The sequence below is a fragment of the Rhinolophus hipposideros genome (assembly GCF_964194185.1).
Source record: "Rhinolophus hipposideros genome assembly, chromosome: 2".
Taxonomy (NCBI): Eukaryota; Metazoa; Chordata; class Mammalia; order Chiroptera; family Rhinolophidae; genus Rhinolophus; species Rhinolophus hipposideros.
The window spans coordinates 30,621,733-30,637,595 of record NC_138048.1 but is presented as its reverse complement, the minus strand read 5'-3'; the positions used below and the strand labels follow the sequence as shown (position 1 = coordinate 30,637,595).

The 15,863-nt window shown below is 37.2% G+C and overlaps 1 protein-coding gene across 1 annotated transcript in view; it reads right to left on the bottom strand.

Moving 5' to 3' along the window:
- Positions 1–15,863, bottom strand: part of ADGRG7 (adhesion G protein-coupled receptor G7) — a gene marked incomplete at both ends in the record, with an annotated part of 62,761 nt that overhangs the window by 38,466 nt on the left and 8,432 nt on the right. The window contains 5 exons of the mRNA XM_081070378.1: positions 2,299–2,396; positions 3,836–3,985; positions 6,009–6,121; positions 9,305–9,409; positions 10,626–10,739. Of these exons, the coding sequence (XP_080926504.1) occupies positions 2,299–2,396; positions 3,836–3,985; positions 6,009–6,121; positions 9,305–9,409; positions 10,626–10,739 (580 nt within the window). The remainder of the gene's footprint in view (positions 1–2,298; positions 2,397–3,835; positions 3,986–6,008; positions 6,122–9,304; positions 9,410–10,625; positions 10,740–15,863) is intronic.

Sequence of the window (15,863 nt, the reverse complement as noted above, 5' to 3'; positions counted from 1 at the left end):
AATCTCTTAGGATTTGCTTGTGATGCTCATTGTATTCTGGTTTAAAGCTTACTCAATGATAAAAGTGTATTTTTTCTCTACTACTTTTGTGGAGAGCATTTCTGAGTTGGGAGAAGATTTTTTTAAATTATATTTCCCCAACATTATGAACAGGGCTAATTATCAGAGAGCAGAAACTAGATGAGAGGTAAAGATGTTTATTGAGTCATTAATTATAAAGGCAACTGCTAACTTTATTTTTTTCAAGACTTAACAAGTATAAATCAGGTGTGATGCTAGTGATTTACATACATCATCTCATTTGAGCCTCACAAGAATCCTACTGAAGTGAGTCCCAAAATGACTCCCATATTACACTGAATAACTGAGGCTCTTCATAGAGACAGGAAGTATTTTAGCCAAAATCATGTAGCTACTAAATACCAATGCTAAGATATGAACTCAAGACTGTCTGACTCCAAAGGCTGTGGCTACAGACATTATATTATCCCAGAAGGAAGACCCACAGACTCCTCTACTGACACCTTCAATGTTGCCATGGCTGTCTTGCCATCCCCCTGCTCCAGGCACAGCTGCATTATGATCCTGTCCTTAGGTCCCCATGAGATTCCATATGCCCCTTTCCAACAAATCTCTGTTTGGTTGAAATAACTTAAGTGTGTGTCTTGTAACCAAAGAAGGCTTGCTGGCTGGAACAGAAAATATGAACATAAATGTGAAATGTAAATGTTCAAGGTGGTCTGTATTAGGGAAACGGTTTTGTATTCCCAAAGTGAAGTAAACAAGGACAATTATGAGCTTGTATATGACAGCAAAGTTTCAAGGTTATGAGTCTTTCTAGCAAATGTCTAAAATGGAAAAATGAGGTCTTAGATTCACAGATTATGGTAGGATGCCCTTACCAGCAGAGACTCTGCTTGAGGCTCCAGAGCTCCACCCACTCCAACATTCTGCCTTCTCCAAATTGAGAAAAAGAGAATGGATGAATGGATGCTAGAGAACTTTACTATCACAACTTGAGATGGCTGAAGCTGGGATGGATTCTTTCTTTCCTGTTACTCTCCATTTTTCCTTCACTTCTCCCACTAAATGTAGAAGGGCAGTTCAGTAGCTTGAGGAAACTATGAGTGAAAGAAGGAATGTGATGTTCAGGAGATTGAGGCTCAACTAAATTCCAGTTTATTCATTTGCAGTTGCTTGCAAAGTGTTTAGATATAGTTGTATAAAGTTAGTTTTTTTTTTTATATTTGAACAGATAGACAATATGTCAAACCAATCTTCAACTATTTCTAATGAAGCCCAGGTTTTAACATCTGATGCCAGTAAATTAATAAAGGTAGAATGATTTTTAAAGTGTTATTCATCTATCTATATTTTTTAATATAATGAGCATGCATGTTTACTTAAATTTTAAAAGAGGTAAGAAAATTGCATGTAAGATTGAAAAAACACAGTGAATCTTAGAAAGGGACCTCAATAAATAAAGTGCATGAGTTTTAGTATAAATATACAACCAAAAGTTATCCAAAACATAGAACTCAAGAAAAGAGAATGCAGGTAGAATTGGATCCTTTTTGTCATTGTTCAGTATAGCCTTGGGAAAGCTAAAGAAAGCTTAATCAAAATATACCAGGATCTTGGGGAGAACTGAGTTGTGAGTAGGGGCTACCAACATGTCTTGCAAAGTGATGTTGTTATTTGCAGCTCTGTGAATTGAGAAAGGAGTTTGAACAGCTTCTGCTGTGTATGCAGGTTGCCCCACGGGCATATCTAGGGTTTCCAGGTGGGAATTTCCACCTGTTCTCATGAATTGTTTTCTCTTTCCTGTTCTCGACTCCTGAGAAAAGTTGGTCAGAAAATTGGGAAAATCGGCTCCTTGAACCCAGGTGGTTGGTAGTATCAACCATCACTCTGTGGAAATGATTCATCGTGGAGAACAGAAAACAGTTTATATTTCAGGATTCCAGAATGGGAAAGCGAAAAATATTCCTGAGAATGGGCGGGAATTCCTGCCCGGGAATGGTAGGCATATCAAACTAAGACTGGGAAAACAAGTGCTAATCTAAATCATGCCAGTTACTCTCTATCCATGGCCACGCTTGGAACTAGGAGCTAACATACATCACTCCATCCAGTAACTGAAGATCAGGTAGAAAGTCAAGGTTTCAGTCTTAATTCCAGAGGAATCAGCCAGCTAGTGCATCCGTGAGAGAAATAAAGACATCTCTGTTAATGCTTTAACCTAGGAAAGTAAACAGCACTTTGTCAGGTTTTCTTTCAAATTGGAATCGTGCTTACGTTTCAAGGGTATTATCACCAGCAGCAGCAGCTGTTTCAAAAACCTCTTCACTAGCATCTAGAAGTTGACTCACTGTGGTTACAGCAACAACTTTTGCCTGCCAGGAAGAAGACACCAATGGTTATAGAGGACATATATCATGACCACTGTTATCATGAATTATTATGATATCAAGTGGTACTACTCGTATGGTGGCAACCTAGAGGCAAGTATTTTTCAGAATTAAAAGCTTTTTTTTTTCCACACATAAGACAGCAGAGAAAATAAAAATAAGGCACAGTGAAAATATAAATTGAGGTAGTCAGTTAGACAGCTTAGTCCTCTGAATATGGCCTCATAGCAAGGTCTTTCACAGAGCCTCTGTCCCACTCCCAAGAACACAAAAACAGATGGGTGGATACAAAAGCAGAAATGAAATAAGATGAGTGCAGGGCTCTGATTGTCAAAATGTTACAGCCCACAATACTGAATATAATTTATTAGTTATACTTAGTAACTATTAGACTCAATAAAATTATTTCTAGTCTTCTTATAATTAAAAAATCAGGAGTACATCTGAAAGGATCTCTTGTCATTTGGTTACTGTTTTACTGCCCTTTTTTGGGGTATTGATACCCTTCTGTTTTTACTGGCTAATCCTTCCATAAATTCTACATTTTTTAAATTATTTATTTGGGTGACAATGGTTAGTAAAATTGCATAGGTTTCAGGTGTAAAAGTGAACCAACAGAGGAACAAGGCAAACAAATAAAGAAACATAAATTCTACATTTGATGATCATTATTTTTTGTCTCTCAAGTCTATTTTTATTAACTTGTGATTTTAATCCCACTTACTTACCAAAGGACCTAGAGTAACATAAAACTATTTTTTGAAATTAGACATGTAAAGGGAACAGAAGAAAGGGGTAGATATTTTTAGGCCTTGCTGATATTCAGTTGGTAGACATGGAGTCAGTCTGTATTGGTGGTTTATAGCCCAGTTTGACCAGAACTCAAGCTGTGCCAATTGGTAAATGTTTACTGTTGAATGTAGTTCTTGTTTTCAGGTACAAGAGTTTAACAGATTATAATATCAGAAATGCAAACTAGGAACAGGTTATAATATCAGAAATGTAAACTAGGCTTACAGGTTTTTGGAAAGCCAACATTTAAATTCAAATATACTTAGCAGAAAGAGATCAGAGTTTAAAATAGCATGTGCCAAAGTGAGTTCCTTAGAACACTAGTTACTCGGAATTGAATAGGCATGCTGAGGTCAAAGGCAGTTGGTAAATATATTAATAAGGAAAAATAGATTTTTTTTTTGTTCCAGATCTTTCCAGATTTAACATGATAATGATCATTGTGATTATCCTGAAAGAGACTATTTGGACAAGGAGCCCTTGTTTATTTCTTTGAGCATCACACAGAACGCATGCTGTACAACACGGTTTTCAGCAACCTAAACCATGCCCAAGCCCATCTCAAGGAATAAGGAATGGAGTGTGGGATGACTTTCTTTCCCTCCCCTTTTTAAAAACTTTGTGAGTTTTACCTCAGGTGAAGCATTTCTGGATGTGTTGAAGATCTGTCCAACCACTTTAGCAGCAGAAGTGACGTTGTCAGGAGTTAATTTACTGGCATCAGATGTTAAGACCTGGGCTTCTTTAGAAATATTTGAAGACAAGTGTGTGATATTGTCTATCTGTTCAAATAAAACAAAAACTAACTTTATACAACTATGTCTGAACACTTTGCAAGCAACTGCAAATGAATAAATCAGAATTTAGTTGAGCCTTAATCTCCTGAACATCACATTCGCCCGATTTTTCATGTTTGTTTCTTTCCTTGCATAACTTATATAACAATTGTAAACTTATATAACAGTTCTATGCTATTGAAGCTAATAATTTAAATGGGTTTGTTTATTTTGGTTTTTTTTTCATTTCATTTTCCAAGTAATTCATTTTTATTGCATTTTACAAGATTATTGGTCTGCAATGGGTTGGAAATTTTTAAAACTAGCTTTTCAGCTCAGATAGTTTGGGAAGCACTGAGCTTGACAACTTCTCCAGGTACCAACTGGTCCCTGGGCTCGGTGTTGTGCACCATATTGTCTTTAGTGGAGCTGAGGGTCAACATGTGTGTGTATGAGTGCGTGTGCATTTGTGTGTGTGGCTCAGTTTTCACTAGATGGCAGTATCATTTCAAAAATCAAACCAAGGTTACAGGCTATTCAAGCTTGGGAAAGAATGGGAAACAATAGCCAATTAGTAGACAAAACCAATGTTCTCATTCAATAGCCTGGTCTCTGCTACATCCTAAGCACTTTGCTAAATGTTTTACAGGTATTATCACATGTAATATGCAAAACAACATTGTGACTTGACCATCCTCATCCCTATGTAAAGCCTTGGAGATGGAAAGGACCTCACCCAAACTTCACGCAGCTTGGAAGTGGCAGGGCTAATAGGCAAACACTGGCTTGTCAGATTCCAAAAAAGGAAGTCTGTGTGATTAGCACAACCTACGTGGTTGGCAGCCACCTCCACACACCGCTACCATCCCCACTCCCACCCCCATCCCAGCCCATCTCTAATTAGGGAACCAGTGTGGTACAGTGTGGATTTTAAAATCAAGAGCTGCCCTATCACATTTTGGCTGTGGTTCCTGAGCAAAACACTGCATCTCTCAGAACCAGTTTCCTCATCTATAAAATGGATACCTTAAAACCTATCAATAGAGTTGCTCTAAGAATTAAATATGATAAAATAACGTACATAAACTGTTCCACAGTGATTAGCATGCAGTCAGTGCTCAATAATCAGTGCCATTTGCTCTAATTATCCATAACACGGGAAAAACATCTAACTCACAGAAGTTATAAAGACTAAATGAGATAACATATGTGTCGTGCAGGGTCTCAGCTCCCACTCCCCGCCCAAGAACGCAGGACACGGTAAGGCCAAAAAGGAACACCCACGGAGCCATAGATAGGGGAGTCAAACCAATATATTCTCGCTGGTGGCTGGGCTGGAGACACAGGAAGCAGGATCTACATAATCTGCCTAACAGCAGTCCGCGCTTGCCAGCCACCATCTTCTTGCTAGCCCCCATTCCATTCCTGCTAGCGTAGCCAAGGCAGTTATATTAGTGGCCAATGGCTTACGGGTTACAGCTGACGGCAAACTAGCCACAGCTGCTGGCATCTGATCACAGTTGATAGCCATTTACTACCCGAGCCAGCACCTTTCTATGTGAGGCCGAGAGCCTGGAAACTGTTTTTTGGGGGTTTTGTTCCCACAATATGTAATGTGCCCACACATAGAAGGACCACATAAAGTTTCCCCCTCCTCCCTTTGTTTAGCCCCAGATGTGAGCAATTCCATGTATTTGCATTTGGGTGTATCCTTAGTCAAAATAATTTAATCTGCATGAAAAAACATCTACTCAGATTACTTCCTTATTTCACCTGCTCATGGATACAGCCTTGAGATTACCATCAGGTTCTGGAATTTCCTGTCTCAAAAAGTCCTTAGCTTGTGATAAGGCTGAAATTTGGCGAACCAACGTGTCTAACTGTCCTTTTTCACAAACAGATGTCAACTTATAAAAAAATGATTTTAGTACTAGTTTTTGTTATTTCTAATTGAAGAGTTTTAAAAAGCATTGATTTAGCCATCAGGTTTTTTCTAGTTGCCCATTGTCACATGGACCATATGGCATACCTGCTTTTCCAGGGTTTGTAGGTTTTCATTGCAATTTCCTACTGTCACATTTTGTAATTGTATCGTTCCATTTTCAGTATGATCACACAGCGCGGTTGCTATTGGATTGCCCGCTTTCATAAAAAGAAAAAAGAAAAGACAGTGTTTGCAAAGATGGCCACAGTAACTGCCTGTTCCTGTATACATGTCTCTTTCACAGTGTGATTTTGCTGCTCCTCCCACCAAGAGGTGCAAGTCTGTTCCTCTACTTCCTCAATCTAGGCTGGCCTCAAACTTGCTTTGGTGAACAGAATGTTGTAGACATGATATTGTGCGAGTCCCATACCTTGGCCTCAAGAAGCCTTGGAGTTTTGGCCTTTACCTGCTTGGAATGCTGCCCTGAGACTGTCATGAGTGTGTCATGCGGGGTGTCATGCGGGGTCTCAGCTCCCACTCCCCGCACAAGAATGACCAATGGAGCCATGGATTGAGGGTTCATAGCACTATATTCTCGCTGGTGGCTGTGCTGGAGACACAGGAAGCAGGAGCCACATGATCTACAATCTGTCCTCCGCTTCTCTGCCAACCAACCTCACTTGCTAACTGCAATCTGTTCTTGCTACCGTAGCCACGGCAGTTATATTAGTGGCTAATGGCTAACCAGTAACAGCTGATGGCCAACCAGTTATAGCAGACGGCCATCTACTGCCCGAGCCAGCACCTTTCCATGTGAGGCCGAGAGCCTGGAAACTGCTCTCTGGGACTCTGTCCCCACAGGAAGCGGTTTAATCTACTGGAGGATGAGAGGCCACATGGAGGACAGCTACTGTTCTGTAGCCAACAGCCAGCACCAACGCCTCATGCGAGTGATGTCGTTGTTGACCTTCCAGCCAGTCTAGCTGCCAGAGTCAAGCCGCAAAACTGAAATATCTAAATCATTATTATTTAAAGCCATTAGATTTGAGGTGGTTTGATATGCAGCAGTAGAAAAGTGAATCAGACAGTTACTACAAGAATATTTTAGGCAGATACCACTACCACTTGTTTTGATTTTTAAGTCTGGAATTCAAAAGACCAGTTGACTACGTAGTTTCTTCCTTTGAAGTCTGCACGGAAGATTTGCCTTCCAACAACAAAGGACAGGGATTTGCATTGGATGTGATGAGGAAATACTAGGCTGAGGGAACAGAAACAATATGAAAATTCCTACTAGATATTGAATTATAAATTGATATTTCCTTTATTAGCCAAATCTGGGTAACACCTGAAAGGCAAAGAGTTCTATCATATTGCAGCACCTATTTGATACTTGGTTGGCTCTCAGTGAACATTTGTTGAATCATTGGGTTTATTTCCTAGAATTGTCACCTGAGCTTCCCTTACTCAGTCTCCTCCTGTGGCCAATACTTAAGAGGCTGCTAACAGATGCGATCATCTCCAGCTGTCATTAGAGAGATGGCTTCTCAGAAGACCAAACTTTCCTCAGGACCAGCTTTGGGCAGCTGCTTTTTGGGGAACAACTAGAAAAACTGAAATTAGAGATTGCTTCTACAACATTTAAAGTAGAAGGTTAAATTCATCTGAACTTGTATGATGGCTCCACCTCTCTACTATTACATAATGAAAATTTCAAACGTATATATAGGATTTTGTCTTTTAAGCAGCCATATTTGAAATGCATGTTTTCGTCTATATGTATCCACTCAAAATCATTGAAAAGTATTTTTATAATTTGCTGTATAAAATTGAATACTTAGAAGTAATTTCTAATATAAAACCAAAAGCAAATTTGCCAATAGTTGAAATCTATATTTTTAAAGTTATCTTAAGGGCTTAATCTGAAATTCAAGGGTACATATAATAAATATGTTCATAATAGTAGCTCAGAAAAGAAAATAAATAACCAATTGAAAGATAGTGTTTCTCTTGTCCTCTCCCCCAAAAATAACATATATCAAGCAAGTCTGATAGCCCGTGAGGGGTATATTGCTGATATTTTTACTCTCCCTGATTCAGTAGCACACAGTTGTTTATTTGTTTTTTCTTTTGTAGCTCTCTCTGTTTTATAAATTATTATGAAATACTTAAGACATACAAGACATATAAAAATTAAGATAATAAGTATCCATGAACATACCATAAAAGTATAAGACGTAAGTACAGTACAGATAAAATCCCATTTTTACCTTCTGAGCTTTTAATCAAGAGCCTGGAAGTACCTATGTAAAGAATAGTATCTATCATAAATACTTGAGTAAGAATGATGTATGTGGGCAGAAGCAATTTGGATTCTGCAAATGGAATGCCAGTCTACATAATCGCTTACAATAAATAAGGTGAAAAAGCACAGAGAGAAGAGCAGTACATTATTTAGTGTTTCAAAGAGCCCTCGATATGCACAAAAATAAATATCTAAATAAAATGTTAAATTCTCCCCAGGGCCATTACTAACAGAAGTCCTATCAAACATTTTCATAAATGATCTAGAATTGGCTGTGTTATTGAGGTATCCGGTTCTGCAGGAAATGGATGATAACCTGCAAAAAGATGTGAGACTTAGGAGAATTTGTCAGATGAAAGTCAATGCAAGTAAAAGACAGGCAAACATTTAGGGAAAATCATATTGCTTCATGGGTTGTAAGCTGTCGGGAAAGAGAGCCACGAATTTCTAAAGGCGACTCTCAGAAGATGTTACACAATGTGCCATTGAAATCGAAAAAAATCACCAAAATCCTGGATATCATTAGGGAGCATATTAGAAATATAAAATGTTATTTGTTCCTATATTCTTGGAATGCCTCTATACAAGCAAGATTGTCATGTTTCAAGAAAGGTATGATGAAGATAGAGAAGGTTCCAAGATGGACACCTAAAATGACCATGGAGAAGAAGAACTCCCAGCTGAGGACAGACTTAATTGTGCATCTCTATCTAGAAATATGAAGTTTGAAACCACATATGGTGTAAGTCTATAGTTTAGCTATTTTTTAAATTGAGACAAATTATGTAACTGAAAGAGCAGGTGTAAACCTGATCAAACTCCAGGAGACAGAGTAAGCTGTAAAAATAAACCAATCAAAGAAGTATTAAAAGGAATTTACAACTGATCCATATTAATATCTTCAGGAAAATTAGAATTATGTGAGGTAGCACCCTAAACATTAAACATTGGCATCATGAAAGGGAGCCAAACCTTTCCACAAAACCTTCTTTGATGCCTCTTCCAGGGACTTAATACTAGTTGGAGGGATGATAGGTATGAGCCAGCAGAGCGATTCATATGCCTAAAGAGAGGAGATGTTTGGAAAAGCACATACCATTTAGAGTGTTCTTGCCACATTTTTGCAAGGAAGATCCATATCTGCCCACTGGAATTCTGCCAAAACTAAAATTTCCATAGGTACCGTTTTCACAGAAATTAGCTATAATGAAAAGAAAAAAGTTTTTTTCATCATACATTATACTTTTCTTTTTCAAATTTCAAACCAGATAAAAGTCAAAGTTCAAAAACTTTCCAGGATCACTTGAAGGGTAATAGAAGGCTTATAGGACTCACCAGCAATGCCATACTTTCTTATCTGGTTAAGTTACTACCATTAGAATAACTAGTATGTTAAGTAACAGTTTCCAGTTAAAATGCACACAATATATAACTTGGTAGATGTGGGATGTGGTTCCTAATACATCAGCAAGGATAGTGTATCAGATTAGTTGAAATCTTTTTTTTTAATTTTTTTATTTTTATTTTTTTTAATTTATTGGGGTGACAATTGTTAGTGAAATTACATAGATTTCAGGTGTACAATTCTGTATTACATCATCTATAAATCCCATTGTGTGTTCACCACCCAGAGTCAGTTCCCCTTCCATCACCATATATTTGATCCGCCTTACCCTCATCTCCCTCTCCCCACCCCTTTTACCCTCTAGAGCCTACAGTGGCAAAGGGCATCATAGGATGTGGGTCAAAGCAAAAAGGTAGAAGTCATGGTTACGTGGGATATTCTGGCTGGTAGGAATACAGGAAATGGCAGGACTGTGCTTCTGGGGCTCTGATGCCTAAGCAGGCAGCATGAAGCTTGCAGGATGTCGAGAAGCACACTGCAGATCATGAACTGGCTTTGAACTTTGATTCTGAGATACCATTGATTGAAATCAAACCACTAAATTAATAAGATCACTCCAAGAAAAAGTAAGAAAAGACAAAAACTTCATCTAAGTATATACTTGGAAAGAAAGCTGCATCTTGATTTCAAAAGAGTTGAATATGTTATAATTGTGACATTAGAAATGGGATAATATGGTATATTACCAATTGAAAGATAATCATATCACCAAGAAAATCATATCACCAATTATCCTGTATTAGACACTGAAACCTGAAGGAAAAGCAATGATGAATATACAGAGAAACTTGATAGTTGGGAAATAGACAAGATTTATTGAACACATAGGTAAATAGCCCAAGAAGAAAACTCATTTTTTGCTACTGAGTTAATAAATACATCTTAAAGCCATCATCATTATGGCCATTGTTACTAGAATCATTAACAAAAGCTTCGAGAAACTTTGCTGCTGTCCTTACTAACACAAGCGTCATCTAAAATTCACACCCTAGTTTTATCCAAAGAAGCTTACCCCTTGTACATCTCAGTCCTGTCCACTCTTCTGGACAAATGCATCTGCCATTTTCCCAGGTTCCACCATTGCTGCAGATCCCTGTAATGATGCTTGATGAGGGGGGAGGTTTTCCTAAAGAAACAATAAATAACAGAATAGTATATGAACTGGCTGATTAGTTTCTCCTTTGGGGTCTGTGGCCTTTAATTTCCAAAAAAATTATTACTTTGAGTGTCATTGCTGGGAAATATTCTTTGTAATATCATCATCAACAAAAATATACATTGAGAATCTATACGGGATATACAATGTTAGAGGTACCAAAAAAACATACTGAAAGACACAACACCTTGAACAAAGAGATTAAAATCTACTGAGGGAAACAGGAGATTAGATAGATAGATGATAGATAGATAGATAGATAGATAGATAGATAGATAGATAGATAGATAGATAGACAGACCAACCAAGTCAATACACAAATTTATAAGTGCGTAGGAATGTAGAAGAGAGATGTAACCTATCCAGGGAAGACTTTCCAGAAGAGGTAGTATTTGAATCGAATTTTAAGACTAAACCTAGAAAAGTGAAATACAAATGGATGGCCCAAGTAGTCAGGATACAAAGTACTAAATCACAAAGATATGGAAAGTTCTGATGTGTCCAAGGAACAGAGAAAAGCCTAATATATCAGAAGCACAGTTTCTATGTAGAGCAATAGCAAGACATAGAATGGATTTTGAGTGGTTTATAGAGGAGATTTAATCACACCAAGGAGATTTAATCCTGCAGGAGCCTGGAGAAGTCTTGAAACGAGTGATCAACATAATAAAGAATGTTTTTTAAGAAGAAACCTCAAGCAATATGGGAAGTGACTGAGGCTAAGAGGCAAGTAAGACCAGTTAAACAAGGATCAAATCTACAAGGTCTGACAATTAAGTTCCCAAATTCATCCTAGAAAAAGTACTACATACCTCATTGCTGAATATCACTATGGTCACCTTCGAAGTACTCCCCTTGAGAAGCTATGCATCTACACCAGTGCCTAGTCCACCCTTCAAAGCAATTTTGGAACTCTTTTCATGGAATGGCCATTAGAGCTGTTGCCATATTATGCTTGATGTCCTGAATGTCACCAAAATGTCTTCAATACTTCCTTTATCTTTGGGTGAAGAAGAAAGTCATTGGGGGCCAGATCATGTGAGTAGGGAGGGTGTTCCAATACAGTTATTTGTTTACTGGCTAAAAACTCCCTCACAGACAGTGTCAACGTAAGTTAGTGCATTGTTGTGATGCAAGAGCCATGAACTGTTGGTGAAAAGTTCAGGTCGTTTTTATCTAACTTTTTCACGCAGCCTTTTCAGCACTCCCAAATAGTAAACTTGGTTAACTGTGTGTCCAGTTGGTACAAATTTATAATGAATAATTCCTCTGATATTTAAAAAAAGGTTAGCAACATCGTTTTGACTCTTGATTTGAACTAACGGAACTTTTTTGGTCGTGGAGAATTGGCTGACTTCCATTGTGCACTTTGACGCTTTGCTTTAGGGTCATATTGGTACACCCATGTTTAAGCACCAGTGATAACATGGCCCAAAACATCAACTTGCCTCTCTAAAAGGTCTTGGCAAACTTTGACTCTGCTTTTGTTCATCAGTGCACTTATTCAGTACTATTTTTGCACACACCTTTCTCATGCCAAGATTTTCAGTTAAAATTGTCCTAACTGTTTCTCTATCGACATTTACTTGGTCTGCTATGTTTCTCACAGTCAGCTGATGATTTTGACACACAATTCGCCAAATCTTTACAATGTTTTCATCATTGCAATGAGTTCTACTCATTACTGACCACCCTGACCTCTCTTCATCAGTGATGCATTCTCTCCCCTCAGAAAAACATTTAAGCCATTTGTACACTGCCATCTTCTTCATGGCATTATCCCCATAAACTTGGACTAACAAGTTGGACTCATTTCACTTTCACTCTTGCCAAGTTTAACAAGAAATGTAATATTTTTTCATTGCTCTAATTCAAGTTCAGACATTCTCAAAATGGCACATAAAAACACGCAACAATAATGAACACCACTCAGCAAGACACTGCCACACCTTGATACGAACACAGCTATGAGACACTGATATACCAAGATTCTGAAACCTTGCCAAGCTGTTTACACAGTGCTGCCAATGTAAGCACATTTTGACAAGTTCGCGAACTTAATTGTCAGACCTTATAAAGCAGTAGCTCTAAGGAAGTTAAGAGTCATTAGATTCAGGACGCATACCTGAGACACGATTATTAGGATCTAGTGTCTGGTTATTTTGAGTTGCAGACACTGGAGTCTCTAAATTTGAAGACAAGGTAGATGTTGACCAAATTAACTAAGCTTAAGAACACGGAAAGGAAGAGTTCCATTTCCAATAATGATGGAGTACGTTGTACCATATTAATACTCCTACAGATAGTAATTTTAAACTCCTGACAAAAGTAAAACAGACAAACTACTAAAAGACATTGGACAGAAATAAAAAGCAGATAGAAACTGAAATGCATTCCAAGTTTATACAGTCTTTCCAATAAGGGCACTACCCAGTCGATATAGCAAGGGCGGCTGACACTCCAGCAGCAAGCCACAATCTTAATGAGTTAAGGTGTGAAAGAAACCTGTTTGGGGCTACCACAACAACTAGAAATTGAATGGAGGTATTACAGAATGGAGGAAGCCATATGGAAGAAAGGTTCAAAGCATGTCTGTAAATTCTTCTCAAATCTAGGGAGAGAACATTTTTTAAAAAAGACAGCTTCAGGGACATGTGGGACAACTTCAAGCAGTCTAATATATATGCAATCGGATTCCCAGAGGGGAGAAGAGGTGGAATAGGGCAGATAAAACATCTGAAGAAATAATGGTCAACATTTTTCAAATTTAATTAACTTTAAACTATAGATCCAAGAAACTCAGTAAAGCACGAGCAAAATAAATATGAGGAAAACCACACTTAGACACATCATCATCAAACTGCTGAAACTCAGAGATAAGGAAAAAAATCCAGAAATCAATCAACTACTGACCCAGAGGATTTTACTAGTGAATTAGGGGAGAAATAACATCAATTATACAAACTCTTTCAGAAAACAGAGAAAGGAGGAAACTTCCCAAATCATTTCATAATCCCAGGACAACCCTGACACCAAAATATGAGAGACATAAAAAGAAAATTACATACCAATAAATCTCATTTATACAGATGCAAAAATCTTTTAAAAATAGTAGCAAATCAAATCCAGAAATATATAACACCAATAATGCACCATGACCAAGTGAGATGTATCCCAGGAGTTTACGGTTGGTTTAACAATAGAAAATTAATTAATTTAATTCACCATATGACAGAATAAAAGGGGAAAACCATATGTTCATTTCAATAAGTTCATGGAACAAAAAGCATCTGACATTTTTTTAACTCTCTGCAAACAGGGAATGAAAGGACACTTTTTCAAACTGATAAGATTCATCTGCATAGAACCTCCCAATGATATCATACTAAATAGTGTAATAGTGAATGCGCCTCCCCCCAAGAATGATAGAAAAAAGTTTCATATAATTGCTCCAACCACTTTCATTTAATATTGTACTGAAGATGCTAGCCAGTGCTATAGGCAAAAAAGAAAAAGAAAGAAAGACAGAGAGAGAGACAGAGAGAGAGACAGAGAGAGAGAGAGAGAGAGAGAGAGAGAGAGAGAGAGAGAGAGAGAGAGAGAGACAGAAAGAAAGAGAAAGAAAGAAAGAAAGAAAGAAAGAAAGAAAGAAAGAAAGAAAGAAAGAAAGAAAGAAAGAAAGAAAGAAAGAAAGAGAGAAAGAAAGAGAGAAAGAAAGAAAGAAAAACGAAGCAAAGCGAAGCGAAGTGAAGAGAAGAAGAAGAGAAGAGAAGAGAAGAGAAGAGAAGAGAAGAGAAGAGAAGAGAAGAGAAGAGAAGAGAAGAGAAGAGATAAAGAACATAAACTTAAGGAAGGAATAGAATTATCTTTTTTTGACGATGACATCATCATCTATGTTGAAAATCCTAAGGTTTTTTCGAAAAGAGCTACTTGAATTGATAAGTGAATTCAGCAAGGTTGCATGATACAAAATATATACAAAAACATTATTTCCATGTATTAGCAGCAAATAATTGGAAAATGAAACTATAAAATCATTTCTATTGAAATTACCATAAAATTTATCAATTTTTTGGAAATAAACTTAACAAAATATGTTCAAGACCTCATTATTAAGAGAAATTTTTAAAGATCTAAATAAATGGAGATATATACCATGTATGTATGGAAGACTCAAAGTTGTTCAGATGACTATTTTCCCCAAAATGATACAGCTAAAAATCCAGAAACAAAAGATTTTTTCTGCAGAAATTTACAAAGTTATTTAAAAGTCTTATGGCAGTATAAAAGACCTAGAGATGCTGAAGCAAACTTTTAAAAGAAGAACAGATTTGGATAGCTCACGTGACTAATTTTATGACTCATTATACAGCCATAGCAGCCACGAGAGTATGAGATCAGCATAAAGACAGACACATACATCAGTGGAATAGAATTAAGTATTTAGAAATAGATCAAACATAACCAGTCAGGGCGGCCGGATGGCTCAGTTGGTTAGAGCATGAGCTCTCAACAACTAAAGGTTGCCAGTTCAATTCCCACATGGGATGGTGGGCTGTGCCCCCTACAACTAAAGATTGAAAATGGCAACTGGACTTGGAGCTGAGCTGTGCTCTCCATGAGATTGAAGGACAACAAATGATAGGTCCTGGAAAAACACTGTTCCCCAATATTCCCCAATAAAAAAATAAATAAATAAATAAATAAATAACATAATCAGTCAGTTGATTTTTTAAAAAAAATATATGCCCAAGCAATTCAATTGGAAAAGGAAAGATTTTTCAACATATGGTGCTAGATTAAATGGGTAAAAATATCACACTCAAAATTCAATTTGAGATAGACCATAGATATAAAAGCAAAAGCTAAAACTATCAAGCTTCTCTAAGAAAATATAAGAGTATATTACCCCTTTGGGAAAGACAATTTTTTTTCTAAAGAGAACACAAAAAGCACTAAACATAAAAGAAAAAATTGATACCTTGGATTTAATCAAAACTAAAAACTACTGCTCATTAAAAGACACTGTTAAGAAAATAAAAATGGAAGCCACAGATCAGGAGAAAATATTATAGATAGATAGATAGATAGATA